Below are 19556 nucleotides of genomic sequence, written 5' to 3'. Positions count from 1 at the left end.
GCCAAATGAGATTTCTGAGCCTTTGTAGGCTTGCTAAACCAGATACTTAGCACAAACACAAATCAAAGTCCATGTGTTCCTAAAAGCAGCATTTTCATGTAAGTCCAGGGAGCTCATTTTGGTTTTATTTATTTTGGCTGAAGAAGTGAAAAGTTTTGTTTTAACCACGTGGTTATTATTTTGCAAGGAGACCATAACAAATTATTCTAATCTTTAATCTCACTAAAGAGTAACTAAAGTGATTTGATGTAACTTTTTCAATGGAAAACTAACAGCTAAATCTTCTCTAACGTCATTACTTTCTGGATCTGAATCAGAAGCTTCCTAGGTATTTTTGTTACACAATGGATTCTTGATTCTGTTATTCAGATTCAGTGTTTTCTTCAGAAGAACGACCCTTTATGACTTTGTCAGTAATTTAATAGATTTTTGTCTTCTTAAAAGACTAGAATTAAGAAATATCAAGATTTAGAACATAAATATCTTGGACTATTCAGAAGAACAACATGGGAGAAACTGAGGAAAGAATCGAAACTCATAGAATAAGATGTCTTTCCAAGTTGAAGGTATGGACTTGCTTTGTGTGGATATATGTATATGTACTGTATTTTCTTTTTAAACCTAGATCTTGTAAAGTTGTTTATATCTTCATGCAGTGATCTGATAATAACATCATACTACCTGATATATTGATAATTTCTTGCTTTAATGAAATTGGTTTGTAACTGAGAGTGTGTCTAAATAGGATTATTGATTCTAGGAAATTTAATCAGAATAGCTTTAAAGGATTTAAATGGGAGACAGGATCTTAAACATTTTCAAGCACACATAATACAGTACCATTTACTTTCCTGGATCAAAGGCCTATTTAAAGTTCACCCTTCTGGTGAGAGGAGTATGGAGATCTCTCCTGGAAAATGGTACATTGGACAGAAAAGCTTTGTTAATCTGTATTCAGTGATGACTTCACAATGACCCACTAAAACAAATGTTTGCTTCAAGCTTTGGCAGCATACCAGTCATCCTCTGTAAGAAAAATGCCCATTTTGCTAGCTTTGGGTATTCTTAACTACTTCAGAGAAATTCTTTTTGCATAGCCATAAAACCATTTTACTTTCAAGCAAAATTTGAATTTATTTTAAACCAGAAGATCTGGATACTTGTCCTGATTCTACAGCTACTGCCTACAAGTGGTTATCAAACTATTACACTGCCACCAATTTTCTTCCTATCGAAAGTTTGTTTTCTCTTTATATGTGTGTAGGAAAAATCTACACATGTACAGGAAAGTTGAGAATCATGATGTAGAGTTAGAAAGCTACTTTTGCCTGAAATGCTACATTAATTATGTATTAAAAAAATCCCTTTAAATTATTCCTTAATTCTGATGTCCATCTCCTAAAACTGAGGGTTTAAAAATAAAGACTGAGGACCAGGCTTCCTAGATTTGTGCTGAGTTCAACTGCTGGTTTGCTATGTGCCCTTGGATAGGTTGCTTAACCTCTTTGTGGTCCAGTTTTCTCCTCTGAAAGAGATAATGATAATTTACTCTTATCTCATAGAATTTTTTTTCTTTTTACATGCTCCAAACAATGACTGGAATATTGTAAACAGTCAATAAATACTAGTTATTATTAATAGCATTTGTGGATAAAAGTAAAAAATTATATATTAACAATTTGCTTTTAATTTTTTGTAACGTTGGAGTTTGGCAGGATTAGATATTATCTGAATATGACAGCCAAATATTACAAGCACAAGTTTATCAGGTAAAAGACAGTTGCTTAATAAATCATCTGGGTTTCTCTGATTCTCTGACCTTAGAAATATGCTCATTAAGCAAGCATTTTTAGAAAGTAATAAAGGACTCTCTTCAACAAGTTTGCTTCAAAGGCTGGGGCATTATTAAAAAGCTGATAGGACTAGCTTTATAAATATCAAGGTTATTTTGTACTAGACACGAGTAGGAATAGCCACTAGTTAGACAGCCTACCTAGATGTTTCAGGAAAAGAAAAGTGGGATCATGATTTATCTAGTTTCCTTTCTTAAAATGTTAAATAAAAGAAATTATTCTTTCAAACATGATTTGTACTGTGCTTGGTTGGCTTTGCTTGTTTTTAAATACAAAATCTGAATTATAAAATCATGTGAAAGTTATTTACAGTGTACTCTGCAAAGATTTACAGGAAGATGCCAGACATGGTTTTTATAAATAGGATTTAATATAAAAGGATAAATAGCTAGAGATATAACTATGCTCTCTAGTCAGTCATATGACAATATTCATTTTGACTTATATTGAGCTTGATATTTAAATTTCCCAAGTCTTTCCCACATATATTTATATTCAGATTTCCCCAAATTAATTTGTGCAGGTAACTTTTGGCTTAGATATAGTTAATCCTATTGAATTTCATCTATAGACAGCTTACTTTCAGATCTGACTACTTTTTCAAGATGTTTTTGAATACCGATTCTGTCATTTATTCAATAAATTGCACTGAGCAACTATTGTTTGTGAGACTGAAGATTTAAAGGTAAATAATATATGGCTCCTCTCATTGAGATGCTCGCAGGATAGTGAAGTAGGAGGTTATAGGCATCCAAACACATAAATAAAGTGTACTGTGGGAAATTCCCTGGAAGTTGAGTGGTTAGGACTCTGGCTTCCATTGCAGGGGCTAAGATCCCATGTGCCATGTGGCATGGCCAATAAAAAAATAATGTCCCTTAAAAAAAATAAAGTGCACTGTGCTGAGGGCTGTAATACAGGCAGGAACACAGCAAAGTGGGAAGATAAGGAGGATACCTGGGAAGTAGAAAGACAAGGAAGACTCCACAATAGAAATAATGGTATAGTGAATTTTAAATATTGAGCATACATTTATCAGATGCACAAAGTGAATAAAACACTACAAGTGGAGGACCACCTGTAAAAGTCACTGAGATTTAAAGTAGCATGGTGAATTAAAAGAACTATAAATAGAATATTATGCTTGGGGACAAGGGGCAGGAGAAGATAATGAGATATAGATGAGGCTTTGTTTGTCATGTAAAAAGTAAGGGTTTTTGTTAATGGGAAGCCACTGAAAAGCTTCAGGAAGTGGAATCACATACTAATTATGAATTTTATTCATTAATTTGATGAATAGTTATCATGCGCCAAGTTAGTGGTGGTGGCAGGTAGAAGGGAGATTGGAAGTGAGAGAGTAGAAGAGACAAAAAAAATGATTGCAATTGTCTAAGCTGAACTGTATCCATTTGAGAGATTTCAGCATCTGGGTGGTAGTTAAAGCTATAGGAATATGAGATTTACTAGAAAGAAGATATCAGGCGAAAACTAGAGGGTATGAGACAAATGCCTGAGGAAGTTGGCCAGAGAAAAGATGACTGCATACAGAGTCTAGCAGGTAGGCAGAGACATAAATATGCATTGGGAGAGGAAATTTCAGGAAGAAAAGAGAGATTGATGATGCTAAATGACTCTGAGACATCAAGTTAGCTGAGGACCAAGAAGTATCTATTGGATGTGGCAATCAGGAAGTTGTTAATGACCTTTTACAGAGTGGCTTCAGTCGGGGCTAGACTGTAGTAGACTGAAGGGTGAGTGGAAGGTTAGTGTAGGCAATGAATCTAGACTGTTCTTCCAAACAGCTTGATAGTAGCTGGAGCAACCACCAGGGCAGAAGGAAGATTTTTCGGACAGAAATATCTTGCATATATTTATAAGTTAGTAGACAAGGAGGTAGTAAAGAGCATGAGGTTGAAATTAGAGGAGGGGGTTAGTAATTGATGAATTAGGACTTCAGTAATGGAAAGAATGGGTTCCAGAACATGGATGGAGAAATTCTCTGATATAGGGGGAGTGATCCATCCTTTTAAAAGAGGGAGGAAACTTAGAGGGGCAGGGAGAGGTAAATTTGAAGGTGAAGATGTTGAGATCATTTTCTGATCAAGAGGAGCACATGGCTGAGTTGGAGCCCTCTCTTGAAGGGAGTGTATAAATTATGGGGTTGGTTCAAGATTGAGAAATTGGAGGGGTAAGGATTTCAGTGTATGAGTGTACTAGCTGGAGAGTGAATTGAATGGTCTTTCAGGATGGAAATGTCATCAGGAAATATTTTTAAGGAGGTCAAGGAAAAAGCCCATGGTATTAGATTGGAGACCACCATTCAGGTTGATATAAATCTATTTATCCATAATTTGTTGATTTTGAAGCAGTAATTAATCTACCTAACTTATGATTACCCAGTATACAATGCTCCTTTTTCAAATGCCTTTCTAAGATCTAAATCTTTTTCCTTCTGATTTAATAAAACTATCAAAATGTTAGCCTTTCCTATTTTAACCATTCTCGTTCCTGCTGATCACAATGATTCTATCTGTTAATTTGTCCTTGATTTTTGTTATGGATTGTGTCAGCCTGACAGCTGTCTAAAGTTATACCAATACATAGGAAACATGATTCAATATGTGGAATATTGTATTCATATTTGTTTATCTTAAAAAGTATCTGTTGAGTTTAGAAATATTTCTGCTATTGTTTATAATTAAAATATTATTTTAAATAAATTAACTGGCAGTAAATAGCAAAATAATGCTGTATACATTGCATATAGCTTTGCATAAAAGAGAACTTAAGCAAATTTGCTACAGATATGATGCCTTTGTGTAATGCTACATTCTTTTTTAAAAATTAACATGCATGTATTCTTTTATTCTATGATAGCTTTATAGTGCTGAAAATCTATTTAAATCATTTGCTATGTCTTATTTAGAATGATAACTTGTTTCTATGTATGTATAAGACATTTCCATAAAATAATGAGGCTACCAATGACCTACAAAATTAAATATCACTAATCAATTAGTTCAACTTTGAATTTTTAAGGTGAGAACATAGCATAGAAAACAAGAAGAGTTCACTTTAAAAGGTTCTTCCAAACATAAGAGTTACTTGAACTGGAAACAATCAGTATTTTGGTAGAAGATATTTCATCAACAAGTGGCAAATATACAATTTAAAAATAAGTTTTTCATGTTTTCTTGTACTTTTTTCCTTCCTAGATGTTTCTGTTGGCAATAACATGTGCATTTGTATCCAAAACACTATCTGGATCTTATATGAATTCCATGATCACACAAATAGAAAGACAATTCAACATCCCAACATCTCTAGTTGGATTTATTAATGGAAGTTTTGAGATTGGTAATGAATTGTTTTTGCATTGCTTCTTTGTATGTATTATCTATCTAGTCTGAATTCTACTTTCCTTATTTTCTGCTTTATGTCATTCACTCTGACTGAATACTTTTTCTAAAATGGCTTAAATAACCTGGCTCACTTTGGAATATGTTTAGAAAGAATTCATTTAAATATTATTCCCAAATAACACTTAAACATTACCATATATCCAATCACAGGACTTTTTATTCTAATGGTTAGATTTTAAAAAATCTAATAGTCTTTTGGTCAGCTAGCATGAGCAGCAGAGTGTTTAGAGTACTAATATTTAATCTATCATTTAATGACTTTTAGGGCTTTATCTTCATGTTTAGAAGATATCAAGGGGAAAAAGGGAACTCATTTTTTTTAAAGCAAATATTTTTCTTCTCCTGTTGTTTCTGAGAGGTTGACAATTCTCTTTTCTAATTGCAGATGGAAGAAGAAACTGTTTTTATGTCTCACTGACTTTATTTTAGAAACAGCCTGTAGGGAAGAATAAAGTCTATTCTTGGGCTCTGATATTTGTGGCTGATTGGGAAGATGTGAGGACAGAGAGAAAGAATGAGGAAGAGAAAGATTTCTCCTGTGAACAAATTGGCATGAAAATACAAATGCTACTCATTTTGTTTTATAGTGGATTTTACTTCCTTTAAGAGGAAAGTTGCCTTTAATACTTTTAATCAGTATCTGACAGAAAAATTAGGATCAGAGAAGGCAAAACTGAAGCCAGTGATGCTTGATCTTGTCTCCTAGTCTTCCGTCCTCTCAGACCTCATGTAGCGCCACACGTGTGACAGATCCTGGCCATGGAGCCAGAAGTCACTCCTTCCACAGGCCCTGTGTAAACCCAGCTCACGGTCTAATGAAGGGCATAGATGCAAAATAATTTAATTGAATGCAGTAAGTTTGGTGACACAGGTATATGACAATTCCTATAGGAACATAGAGAAGAGACACAACCTCCCTTAAGGAAGGTAGGCTCTTGAAGGAAAAGTTTTCCAGATGAAGAAACAGGGTTGATAAGTTTGAAGAGAATTCGCTTAGAAGAAGCAGCATAAGGATGAAACAGTATGGTAGCTCATGTGTGGAGCAATGTTAAGGCTGATATTATCAACTGGCCAAGCTTCAGGTGGGAATTACTAGATTATAAGTCTGGAGAAACGGGCAGGAGTGAGAAATAAGCTACTGGAGAGCTTTGTATGCTCACTACAAAACTTATCTTTTATCCTCTAGGTAACAGAGAATCACTAAGAGATTGGCCGGGGTTGTTAATATTTCTGTGTCAAGGACCTCTTTGGCAATCTGATGCCAAATGTTCTCAGAATAACATTTTAATTGCATAAATTAAAAATATAAGAGTACAAAGGAAGCCAATTATATTGAAATAAAATATATTATCAAAATATTATCAAAATTATCAAAATTTTAAATTATCCTTTGTACTTTTTACCAGCACATTAGATAACAATATCTACTCTAGTTTTGAAGTAATCACTGGTGTCAATAATATTTTGAGGCATCTGTATCAACTGTAATGTCATATGCAAGTACCTGTAACTTCTGTTGGTGATAATTGGTGACAAAATTGTACATGCTGCCAATACTACTGTAGTTTGTGTCTGCTTTCATTGTCAAAGGAAATACTAATATTTAGTTAAGTTAGTGAAAATAAAGATGTAATTTTATTTTTCTCACTCAAGTTCATGGAACATCTGATTTCTATTCATGGACTATTTCAGGATTTATAGATTGCAGGTCAAGAACTTCTGTTGAAACACATTGTGAAACAGAGCCCTCCTTCATGGCAGGAGTTGTGTTTTAATCACTTATTACTTCATGCACCTCTAGCACCAATTCCGGTATTTGATATATTTATTATACAATGAATGCTAGATAGTTAATGATTGGGTGAGGCTGTTAATTCAGGCTTTGTTCATAATTATTGAAATATTCATTTCTCATGTCAATTTTTTTCTAGGAAATCTTTTGTTGATTATATTCGTGAGCTATTTTGGAACAAAACTGCATAGACCAATAATGATTGGTGTTGGATGTGTGGTTATGGGCCTAGGGTGTTTCTTACAATCACTACCTCACTTCCTCATGGGCCGGTAAGTATTGCAGGTTCCGATAATTTTTTAGGTGCAATTTTCAGCTGCAGGAAATAAGCTTGGATTTCCTTTCTAGGAATAATGCTTCCTAAAGGCACAGAGAACTGTCATAAGAACTGCAAAAAGAACTGTAGGTGCAGATTCTGTCCTTCATGCCTCTTCTATGCTCTTGGCTGTCTGATTTCCATTTAACATGTCAATTTATGAAACAGAGATTTGGGACAGTGCTTTTGTGGATTTGAGTCTGATGAAGATTCTTTTTTTAGTTTTAATTTTTTAAAATTATCAAACTATGATAACACATTTATAGGAGACTTGGAAAATACAGAATGAGGTTACAATATATTACAATTATTTTTTAAGTAGATAAATTGAGATTTTTGTTGGAGTTTCAATATCAAACTCTCAAAAATTAATAGAATGAATATACAGAAAAGTAGAAGGATATAGTAGACCTGAAAAGCCCTGTGAACCAATTCAACATAATTAAATTTATACAGTTTTCACACAATAGTAGGATACAAATTTTATTCAAATTTCCATAGACTGTAAACTGGGAGACACTGGAACATAGCCAGGGACATAAAACAAGGTGCAAAAATTTCATGGCCTAAAATCATACAGAGTCTGTTCTCTTATTGTGAAATTATGTTAGAAATTGATGAAATTTCTTAGGACCTGGAAAAATTTGGGATTACTCCTTTCTAGGGACAATTTTTTCCCCAGTTATTTCTGTTTAATTATAAGGTATTCTGTACAATTATAGTTTTTGTTTAATTGTAGGTCACCAAGAGATAGACTAGTCTTCAGGTTGATTTTTATTTTAACTTTTACCAAATTAATGAGTACAAAGTTGCAAAAAGTAAAATTATTTTGAAAAAGTGTTGTCCTCCACCCCTTCAACATTGCTCATGTTATTGCTCCTCAGAGGTGGCCACTCCCAACTCGTTTTGGTTTTCTGCTCTTCGCTTCCATATTTCTAAGTAAATGTTTATCCTTTTAGTTTTTGATACTTTAGTGTTATATAGTAAACATATTGCCTTCCTACTGTAAAGTCATAGTTACTATTCCATGTGTGACTATGTAAATATTTTTATATTTCAGCTGAACCATGCTATTTTTCCTTTTTTATATCACTTTTAATTTTTCCTAGATTAAATAATTGCCTCGTTTTATGTATATTAAAAAATATTCATTGGTTTACTTTTGGCTGCATCAGGTCTTAGTTGCAGTGTGTGGGTTCAGTAGTTGTGGCCCACAGGCTTAGTTGCCTTGCTGCATGTGGGATCTTCCCTGACCAGGGACTGAATCTGTATCCCCTGCATTAGAAGGTGGATTCTTCACCACTGGGCCAACAGGGAAATTCCCCTCATTTTATATTTGATTCATTTTCATTTCCCACTAATCATCACCAAATTCTCTATCAGTAGGGCAATGTCTTCTGAATATACTCGTACACATCCGACGGTTTCATTTTTGTCTTTGAGCTGCTTCCCCTGTCACCACTGATTCCATCTGCAGTCTGAACTAGGAACTCTCCCTGCCTGCTGCATGGCTGCTTCCTTGAAATTTTCACTCACTGTTCTCCATGGGAACTTATTTTGCTTCTTTCTTCTATTCAGTTACTTACTTCCTGGGTATCGTATCTTCCACTTTCCTTTTCATTCTTACTCTTTTTTGTGGAAAACATTATCTAATAGGTTTCTGAGAAAGTGTGTAAGGGATGTAACAATTTTAAGACCTTGAACACCTGAAAATATTCCTATTCTCCTTCCATACCTGGTTGACCGTTTACCTGGTATAAAATCCTGGTTTGAGGTTTTCACTCTAGGGATGTTGAAAACATCATTTTCAATGTTTTTCTCGAGAATCCTGCAGCATTTTAAACCCTGTGTCCAGTTTCTTCTCTCTGGAGCTACTGGGATTTTCCTTTAAACTCCAAAGTTTGAATTCATGATAATTACCTTGGTATAAGTGTTTTTCCTTTATTGTTCTAGGTGTCTTCAATCTGGACATTTATAAAAATTATTTGTATTGTTTCTTGGATAATATCCCTCCCCCCATTTTCATTTCCCTACAGCATGTATGTGTGCTTGGTCATGTCTGACTCTGCGACCCCACGGTCTGCTGCCCACCAGGCTCCTCTGTCCATGGGATTTTCCAGGCAAAAACACAAGAGTGGATCCCTATTTCCTTCTCCAGGGGATCTTCCTGACCCAGGGGTCCAACCCGGGTCTCCTGCACTGCAGGCAGATTCTTTACCAACTGAGGAATGGCAACCAACTCCAGTATTCTTGCTACATGACTGAGCACACATGCTCTGTCTGGAACTTTCAGTCCTCCACTTCTCTTTATAAAACTTCCATTCATTCCTGAATATTGTTACACTCTGAGTTAACCTATAGTTTTCTCATCTTTTTGCTCCAATTTTCTATCTCTTTGTCTTCTTGTTACTTTCAGGGGAGATTTCTTTATCTTCCAAACCTTTGAATGCATTTCTAACTTTTGCTGCTGCTAAGTCGCTTCAGTTGTGTCTGATTCTGTGCTACCCCAAAGACGGCATCCCACCAGGCTCCGCCATCCCTGGGCTTCTCCAGTCAAGAACACTGCTATCATATTTTAAATTTCAAGGTATTGTTGGTTGTTCTTTGAAGGTATCTTTTTAAGAAACATCTTGCTCTTATTTTAAGAACGCAGTGTTTTTTTTCCATCTACATTTTCTTCATTTGTCTTCTTGTCTCTGTCTCCTTCAAGTGTACAGTTTTTTATTTCTCTCTGTTCTTATGTTATAGGTCTTCATACATCTGGTGGTCCTTGGTTAGCTATTCATACTTAAGAAACAGGGATAACAACAACAAACTAACAGGAAGTTCTGTGTCCATTTGTATGACCTGGTCGTGTTCTTCACAGCACAGGGACTAGATGGTTCAGAGCTGGCTCAGAACTGCCCATAACCTGTCAGTTAATGTAGGCAGGGGTTCTCCAATCTGCTCTCTAGACATGGTGCAACTTGGCTACCAGCCAGGTGGGAGTGGGAGTCTCACTCTTCAGTACATAGATTCTTCTTTTACTTAATATCCCTAGTTTTTAGTGTGGCCTCTTATATGACTTAGGGACTAAATGACAACAACAAGCTATCCTCAAAGTGCCTGTTCTGACTGTCGGCAGTCAAAAGCCATTTTTGTTGGGCTGGTGGACAATGCCTATAAAGGTTTAACTAATCTTTATACACATTTGAAATCAGTCCTCTGATTTTTGGGATCATATCCACTCCCACCTTTATCTAGTATCCTCTCTGAAATTTCCAAGGATGTGTGGCTCATGTTTGGTTGCTCCCCTGCAGGCACTTCCTCAGGCCTGTGTTTCTTATATTTTCTAGTTCAGTGGCCACCCACTTATTGATTTTCCCATTTTCCAAATCTTCTCTTCTTGTCAAAATTTCAAATTCCCTTTCTTCTTGTCAATCTTCCATTCTCTTTACCTTTGTGACATTATATTTCCTTTACCATTTTATAACCCATCAGCTGTCATTTTGCTGAAGTTTTCGGGATGAACGGACTTAGAATGAATTATTTTGATGAGTTTTGTGGATCAGACAAATGAAAATGATATGACCTCTCCTCAGGTATTTCTGAAGGGATCAGGAGTTTTCAGGCAAAAAGTTTTTACTATCCTTTTATTTTCTATCCTATCCAAGACAACATCAAGTAATATTCAGCTATTATTTATATTTCTTTCTACCCTCTGCTAAAGGTGCTAGTCTTTTGTCTGAAGCTGGCATGTGTCACGGGATCATGGGTGAGGAGACAGAAGCGTTTGTCCACAGTTCACAGCCGAGCTCTGTGGCCATGACTGGACAATTGTTCTAAGGGGAAGGTATATTGACCCTTTTTATTATGTTCAATAGCAGAGAAACTAGAATTATCAGTGACTTCCTAGTATAACATTCTTTAGCTCATATGGAACTCAGAAGGGTAAGTTTATTTATTTATTTATTTTGGCTTTCTCTTATCTAGTAGAAATATAGAAACTAGTCCAGCATAATTTCTAACAAAGAGAGATTTAGCTGGAGATATTTTCTTCCATTATCGCAGCTTATAATTCACTTTCAGAGAAAGGGCATGGGGATCTTGACGTATACACACTATGATATTTAAAATAGATAACTATAAGAACTTGCTGTATAGCAAGGGAAATCTACTCAATGCTCCATAAGGACTGAAAAGGGAAAAGAATCTAGAAAAGAGTGGATATATGTATCAGTCTCAGTTCAGTCGCTCAGTCATGTCTGACTCTCTGCAATCCCATGAACTGCAGCATGCCACGCCTCCCTGTCCATCACCAACTCCCAGAGTCCATCCAAACACATGTCCATTGAGTTGGTGATGCCATCCAACCATCTCATCCTCTGTCGTCCCCTTCTCCTCCTGCCCTCAATCTTTCCCAGCATCAGAGTCTCTTCAAATGAGTCAGCTCTTTGCATCAGGTGGCCAAAGTATTGGAGTTTCAGCTTCAACATCAGTCCTTCTAATGAACACCCAGGACTGATCTTTAGGATGGACTGGTTGGATCTCTTTGCAGTCCAAGAGACTCTCAGGTGTCTTCTCCAACACCAGAGTTCAAAAGCATCAATTCTTCGGCGCTCAGCTTTTCTGTATAGTCCAACTCTCACATCCATAGATGACCACTGGAAAAACCATAGTCTTGAGGAGATGGACCTTTGTTGACAAAGTAATGTCTCTGCTTTTTAATATGCTGTGTAGGTTGGTCATAACTTTCCTTCTAAGGAGTAAACGTCTTCTAATTTCATGGCTGCAATCACCATCTGCAGTGATTTTGGAGCCCAGAAAAATAAAGTTAGCCACTGTTTCCACTGTTTCTCCATCTATTTGCCATGAAGTGATGGGACCAGATGCCATGATCTTTGTTTTCTGAATGTTGAACTTTAAGCCAACTTTTTCACTCTCCTCTTTCACTTTCTTCAAGAGGCTTTTTAGTTCCTCTTCACTTTATGCCATAAGGGTGGTGTCGTCTGCATATCTGAGGTTATTGATATTTCTCCCAGCAATGTTGATTCCAGCTTGTGCTTCCTCCAGCCCAGCATTTCACATGATGTACTCTGCATATAAGTTAAATTAACAGCATGACGATATACAGCCTTGACGTACTCCTTTCTCTATTTGGAACCAGTCTGTTGTACCATGTCCAGTTCTAACTGTTGCTTCCTGACCTGCATACAGGTTTCTCAAGAGGCAGGTTAGGGAGTCTGGTATTCCCATCTCTTTCAGAATTTTCCACAGTTTATTGTGATCCACACAGTCAAAGGCTTTGGCATAGTCAATAAAGCAGAAATAGATGTTTTTCTGGAACTCTCTTGCTTTTTCCATGATCCAGCGGATGTTGGCAATTCGATCTCTGGTTCCTCTGCCTTTTCTAAAACCAGCTTGAACATCAGGAAGTTCACGGTTCACATATTGCTGAAGCCTGCCTTGGAGAATTTTGAGCATTACTTTACTAGCATGTGAGATGAGTGCAATTGTGTGGTAGTTTGAGCATTCTTTGGCATTGCCTTTCTTTGGGATTGGAATGAAAACTGACCTTTTCCAGTCCTGTGGCCACTGCTGAGTTTTCCAAATTTGCTGGCATATTGAGTGCAGCACTTTCACAGCATCATCTTTAAGAATTTGATAGCTCGACTGGAATTCCATCACCTCCATTAGCTTTGTTCATAGTGATGCTTCCTAAGTCCCACTTGACTTCATATTCCAGAATGTCTGGCTTTAGGTGAGTGATCACACCATCATGATTATCTCCGTCGTGAAGATCTTTTTGTATAGTTCTTCTGTGTTTTCTTGCCACAGAAGTTTTCTTTTCTTCTTAATATCTTCTGCTTCTGTTAGGTCCATACCATTTCTGTCCTTTATTGAGCCCATCTTTGCATGAAATGTTCCCTTGGTATCTCTAATTTTCTTGAAGAGATCTCTAGTCTTTCCCATTGTGTTGTTTCCTCTATTTCTTTGCGTTGATCACTGAGGAAAACTTTCTTATCTCTCCTTGCTATTCTTTGGAACTCTGCATTCAGATGCTTATATCTTTCCTTTTCTCCTTTGCTTTTTACTTCCCTTCTTTTCACAGCTATTTGTAAGGCCTCCGCAGACAGTCATTATGCTTTTTTGCATTTCTTTTTCCTGGGGATGGTCTTGATCCCTGTCTCCGGTACAATATCACGAACCTCCGTCCATCAGGCACTCTGTCTGTCAGATCTAGGCCCTTAAATCTATTTCTCATTTCCACTGAATAATCATAAGGGATTTGATTTAGGTCATACCTGAATGGTCTAGTGGTTTTCTCCACTTTCTTCAATTTAAGTCTGAATTTGGCAATAAAGAGTTCATGATCTGAACCATAGTTGGCTCCTGGTCTTACTTTTGCTGGTGGTATAGAGCTTCTCCATGTTTGGCTACAAAGAATATAATCAATCTGATTTTAGTGTCGACCATCTAGTGATGTCCATGTGTAGAGTCTTCTCTTGTATTGTTGGAAGAGGGTGTTTGCTATGACCAGTGCGTTCTCTTGGCAGAACTCTCTCAGCCTTTGCCCTGCTTCATTTTATACTCCAAGGCCAAATTTCCTGTTACTCCAGGTGTTTCTTGACTTCCTACTTTTGTATTCCAGTCCCCTATAATGAAAAGGATATCTTTTTTGGGTGTTAGTTCTAGAAGGTCTTGTAGGTCTTCATAGAACTGTTCAACTTCAGCTTCTTCAGTGTTACTGGTCGGGGCATAGACTTGGATTACTGTGATATTGAATGGTTTGCCTTGGAAACGAACAGAGATCATTCTGTCATTTTTGAGATTGCATCCAAGTACTGCATTTCGGACTCTTTTGTTGACCATGATGGCCACTCCATTTCTTCTAAGGGATTCTTGCACACAGTAGCAGATGTATGTATATGTACAACTGATTCACTTTGCTGTACAACAGAAACTAACGTAACATTATGAATCAACTATACTCCAACAAAAATTAATTAAAAAATTAATTTAATTTTTGGAAAGGGCCTAATGTTCTTGTGATAATTTGCCTATGGTATATAAGATATACATTCATAATTATTAACCATTTTGTTCTTATGAGAAGAGAAAACATCATTACACTGCACTGTCACAGTGTTTGAATATTCAAAGGTCTCTCATTATGATGGGCAAATGTTTTGTTTTTCTTGGAGATTGGTGAATGCATGAAAAGATTATTGTCTGAATTCTCAGAAAGTGGGAATATGTATCTTATGAGCCAACCTTAGAGAAAATAAAGTGGGAGACTTGTTTCATTATGTTGTTCCTCTCACCCCACAATCCTTTATTTTCCTAATTATACTTTGTAGAGTCTATTATTTTTCTTAGTTTTTGTTCCTTATCCCACAGTAATATTTCCAGGAAATGATCACCTAAAAATCACAAAAGGTTGATGTTAGGTAATCTAAAGTGTAGATATGCAGATAATCAAAAGCTAACTGTAAGTGAATCGCACATTTACATGAGTGGCAAGTTCTTTTTGACATCAATCCAGGATGATTGGGTGGCAAAGATAAAAGGATATCTCATTTCCTGGGTTTGGATGTTGTATCTTAAATGAAGCATGAACATCTTCACAATGCTCACGTTGTCCTCATCGACTCCATAACACAAGCGTGTTTTTGTGTTCATACAGATATGAATATGAATCTACAGTTTCAGTTTCCGGCAATTTGTCCTCAAACAGTTTCTTGTGTATGGAAAATGGAACCCAGATTTTCAAACCAACGAAAGACCCATCAGGTTATAAATTTCATTACTTTAGTTAATTTGTAACTGAACACTTTCTATGGAGGGGCTTTGAATGAGTTATTGGGTTTGGTTAAGTAAGGTAAATGAACAAAAAGATATTCCACCCCCCACCCCGCCTCCAGGATTTTTGAGAGGATCACAGAGAATAGGAATGGAAAACAGAGAATGTTAGTCCTCTTATATTTGCATATACTTACTAAGACTGCCTTGTCTAGTCTTTAAAATGGTTATTTAAAAAAAGTCAGGGACTTCTCTGGTAATCTAGTGGCTAAGACTGCATTCCCAATGCAGGGGGCCTGATGAGGAAGCTAGATCCCATATTCCACAACTAAGAGTTCACATGCCGCAACTAAAAAGATCCCACCTGCCCTAACTAAGAACTGTTGCAGCCAAATAAATAAACAGATATAAAAAAAAAAATAAGTCAAATACATCCTCCCAAGGCCGCTGTAGAGTTAATTCCATTGTGGAAAGCATTTTAGAAGGATGGGTTTTACTGACAATTTGGTCTATACAATTATCTAAATAGGAAACAGAGGTAGAAAGAAAATTCTTAAGAGTTGTGTTGTATTATTGGCCACCTGATGCAAAGAACTGACTCACTGGAAAGGACCCTGATGCTGGGAAAGATTGAAGGAAGGAGGAGAAGAGGATGATAGAGGATGAGATGGTTGGATGGCATCACTGACTCAATGGACATGAGTTTGAGCAAACTCCAGGAGATAGTGAAGGGAAAGGAAAGCCTTGTGTGCTGCAGTCTATGGGGTCACAAAGAGTCAGACATGACTGAGCGACTGAATAGCAAACAACTGATATTCTATAGCAAAGAGGTGACCCTACTGACTTGCCTCAGACCAGAACTTCTTTTCCTGTGATGGGGACATTTTCATGCTGGATTCATATTAGTGAAAGTTATGGTGGTCCCCTAGGTTGGAAATGTCACTACCAGCATGGAATAAGAGGGAAGCAAAATAGTTTATTTTTCTTTAAATTTTCATTGATGTATAGTTGATTTAAAATGTTGTGTTAGTTTCAGGTGTACAGCAGAGTGAATGTTATACATATATCCATTCTTTTTTAGATTCTTTTCTCATATAGGCCATTATTAAGTACTGAGTAGAGTTTCCTGTGCTATTGTGTAGTGGGTCCTTATTCTAAATAGTTCAAAGGAGTTTAAGAATAGCTGTCTGAGAAACTCTGAGCTAAAGGAACCCCCTGGGGAAACAAAGGGAAACAGTGACATCAGCAGTAGCCTGTGTTCTCCTTGAGCTGGTTTTTACCAAAGAATGATTCAGGTCCTATTTCCTATTTCCTATTTTTCTTAATGTGCTTTGTAGTAGATAAATATGGTTGCCTTCCCAATATGGTGTGCCTCCAGGAGAGTGTGTCGATTCCTTGATTCCTTGGTATATTCATTTTTGCCTTAGAGAAAACCTAGAATTTGCTTAATATCTATAGACATAAATCTTTATGCTCATCAAAGATAAAATATGAGTACCAAGAAATGGTGATTATGATTTTCTGGACTGGACATGACTGACAGATAGCCTCACAAGAAATTTCAAGACCCAGCTGTGTTCAGGACCCTCACTTCTGCAGGTGGCACAGTTTACTACTCGTTGGGAAAATGCAAATCAAAAACCACAATGAGATACCATCTTATACCTGCCAGAATAGCTGTCCTCAAAAAGATGACAAGTAACAAATGTTGGCGATGATATGGAGAAAAGGGAACTCTTGTAAGCCCCTATGGGAATGTAAATTTGTATAGCCACTGTGAAAAACAGTATGGAAGCCCCCAAAAGATTAAAAATAGAGCTAACATATTGCTGTTCAGTTGCTATGTCATGTTTGACTCTTTGTGACCCCATGGACTACAGCCTGCCAGGCTTTTCTGTCAATGGGATTTCCCAGGCAAGAATACTGGAAAAAAAAATGGGTAGCCGTTTCCTTCAGTTCAGTTCAGTTCAATTGCTCAGTCATGTCCGACTCTTTGCGACCCCATGAATCACAGCATGCCAAGCCTCCCTGTCCATCACCAACTCCTGGAGTTCACTCAAACTCACATGCATTGAGTCAGTGGTGCCATCCAGCCATCTCATTCTCTGTCATCCCCTTCTCCTCCTGCCCCCAATCGCTCCCAGCATCAGGGTCTTTTCCAATGAGTCAACTCTTCACCAAAGTACTGGAGTTTCAGCTTTAGCATCTGTCCTTCCAGTGAACACCCAGGACTGATCTCCTTTAGGATGGACTGGTTGGACCTCCTTGCAGTCCAAGGGACTCTCAAGAGTCTTCTCCAATACCACAGTTCAAAAGCATCAATTCTTCAGCGCTCAGCTTTATTCACAGTCCAACTCTCACATCCATACATGACCACTGGAAAAACCATAGCCTTGACTAGTGGGCCTTTGTTGGCAAAGTAATGTCTCTGCTTTTGAATATTTCCTTAGGATTCAGCAATTCTACTCCTGTATGTATATTATATATATATATTTATATATATATATAAACAAAAATGTTAATTCATAGAGATACATGCATCTCAATGTTCACAGTTGCATTATTTACAATAGCCAAGATATGGAAGCAAGCTAAGTATCCATCAACAGATGAATGAATAAAGAAGATGTGGTATATACACAATGGAATATGTTAGCCATGAAGACGAATGAAATTTTGCCATTTACAACAACATGGAGGGTATTAAGCTTGGCGAAATAAGTCAGAAAAAGAGAAACACTGTATGTTTTGATCTATATGTGGAATCTAAAAAAAATGAAACAAATGAATGAATATATCAAATCCAAAACAGACTCATAAGTACAGAGAACAAACTAGTGATTACCAGTGGGGAGAAGGATAGGAGAGGGGAGAACAGGAGAAGGGAATTAAGAGATACAAACTACTAGGTAAAATAAATTAGACAAAAGGATATATTGTACAACACAGGGAATATAGCCAATATTTTATAATAGCCTTATATAGAGTATAATCTATAAAAATATTGAATTACTATGTTGTACACCTGAAACTAATATAGTATTGTAAGTCACTGTACTTCAATTTTAGAAAAAGTTATTTGGTGGTCAAGTACATAGTGGACTCTATATTACTGCCCAGTTAAATATTTTTAGTTTCTATAAAATAATTATAACTGTAGAGAACTTAAACTCTTGAATCTTATAAATATAGTAACAATTCTAGAAAGAGATATTTGTGTTTTTTCCTCTCCCCAAAGTTAGTATATAAATTGGGTAGCAGTTATAGCAGTTAACTAAGTTTAGTAGTTGCTAGTAAATTAAGTCTCTGGAGGGGAAAAAAAGCTATGATTTTTAGTGTTGGTAAATTTCTGTGGTGTAAATACTCTCACGAAACTACTGCTAAATACTGAATCGGGAAGACATGTGTATACTCATCTCTCCTAACCCAGTAGGAACTGGCTCCAGGATACCACTTATTGTTGGCCATACCTAACTATTAGAAAATGCAAAAAAGATGGCCCGATGAGTCTTTGTTGGCATAGTAAATTTTTTCACTTTATGCAATATTGCTTTGAATTCAATATTGTTTTTTTTTTATAACTTTTTGTTTTATACTGGAGTCAGAGAGATCTCCTGGAGAAGGAAATGGCAACCCGCTCCAGTATTCTTGCCTAGGAAATTCCATGGACAGAGGAGCCTGGTGGGCTACAGTCCATGGGGTCTCAGAGGATGGAACACAACATAGCAACTAAATAACAACAACGAAAAAGTTGATTAATGGGCTTCCCTGGGGTGGCTCAGTGCTAAAGAAGCTGCCTGAAATGCAGGAGACCTGGGTTTGATCCCTGGGTTGGGATGATCCCCTGGAGAAGGAAATGGCAACCCACTCCAGTATTTGTGCCTGGAGAATTCCATGGACAGAGAAGCCTGGCTGGCTACAGTCCCTAGGGTCACAAAGTATCAGACATGATGTAGCAATGAAATGACAACAAAATAGCTGATTAACAATGTTGAGATACTTTCAGGTGGACAGCAAAGGGACTCAGCCATACATATACATGTGTTCATTTCCCCCAACCTCCCCTCCCATCCAGACTCTGGCATAGTAAATTGTTGACAAGTGCTGAGGTCACATAAGAACTGTGACATGCTTACCAAAAACTCAGAGTTAAATATTGCTAATATTTCACTACTCAAACACTAATGCAATGTTTTTTTTCTTCTAATGCAGAATGTGTGAAAGAAGTTAAATCATTAATGTGGGTGTATGTACTAGTTGGAAATATTATACGTGGAATTGGTGAAACTCCCATCATGCCTTTGGGTATTTCCTACATAGAAGATTTTGCCAAATCTGAAAACTCTCCTTTGTATATTGGTGAGTTGGAAAATCTACCTTAGCTTCTTTTC

General features: G+C 36.8%; 1 protein-coding gene across 1 annotated transcript in view; it reads left to right on the top strand.

The window, feature by feature from the left end:
* Window positions 1–204: 204 nt before the first annotated feature.
* Window positions 205–19556, top strand: part of SLCO1A2 (solute carrier organic anion transporter family member 1A2) — a 51312-nt gene continuing 31960 nt past the window's right edge. The window contains exons 1-5 of the mRNA XM_005893224.2: window positions 205–566; window positions 5069–5210; window positions 7207–7339; window positions 15050–15156; window positions 19378–19524. Coding sequence (XP_005893286.1) covers window positions 507–566; window positions 5069–5210; window positions 7207–7339; window positions 15050–15156; window positions 19378–19524 — 589 coding nt within the window. The 5' untranslated portion in view covers window positions 205–506. The remainder of the gene's footprint in view (window positions 567–5068; window positions 5211–7206; window positions 7340–15049; window positions 15157–19377; window positions 19525–19556) is intronic.

The sequence above is a fragment of the Bos mutus genome, chromosome 5, assembly GCF_027580195.1.
Source record: "Bos mutus isolate GX-2022 chromosome 5, NWIPB_WYAK_1.1, whole genome shotgun sequence".
NCBI lineage: Eukaryota > Metazoa > Chordata > Mammalia > Artiodactyla > Bovidae > Bos > Bos mutus.
Note: the sequence above shows the minus strand (reverse complement) of the source record. Positions and strands in the feature narration are given on the sequence as shown.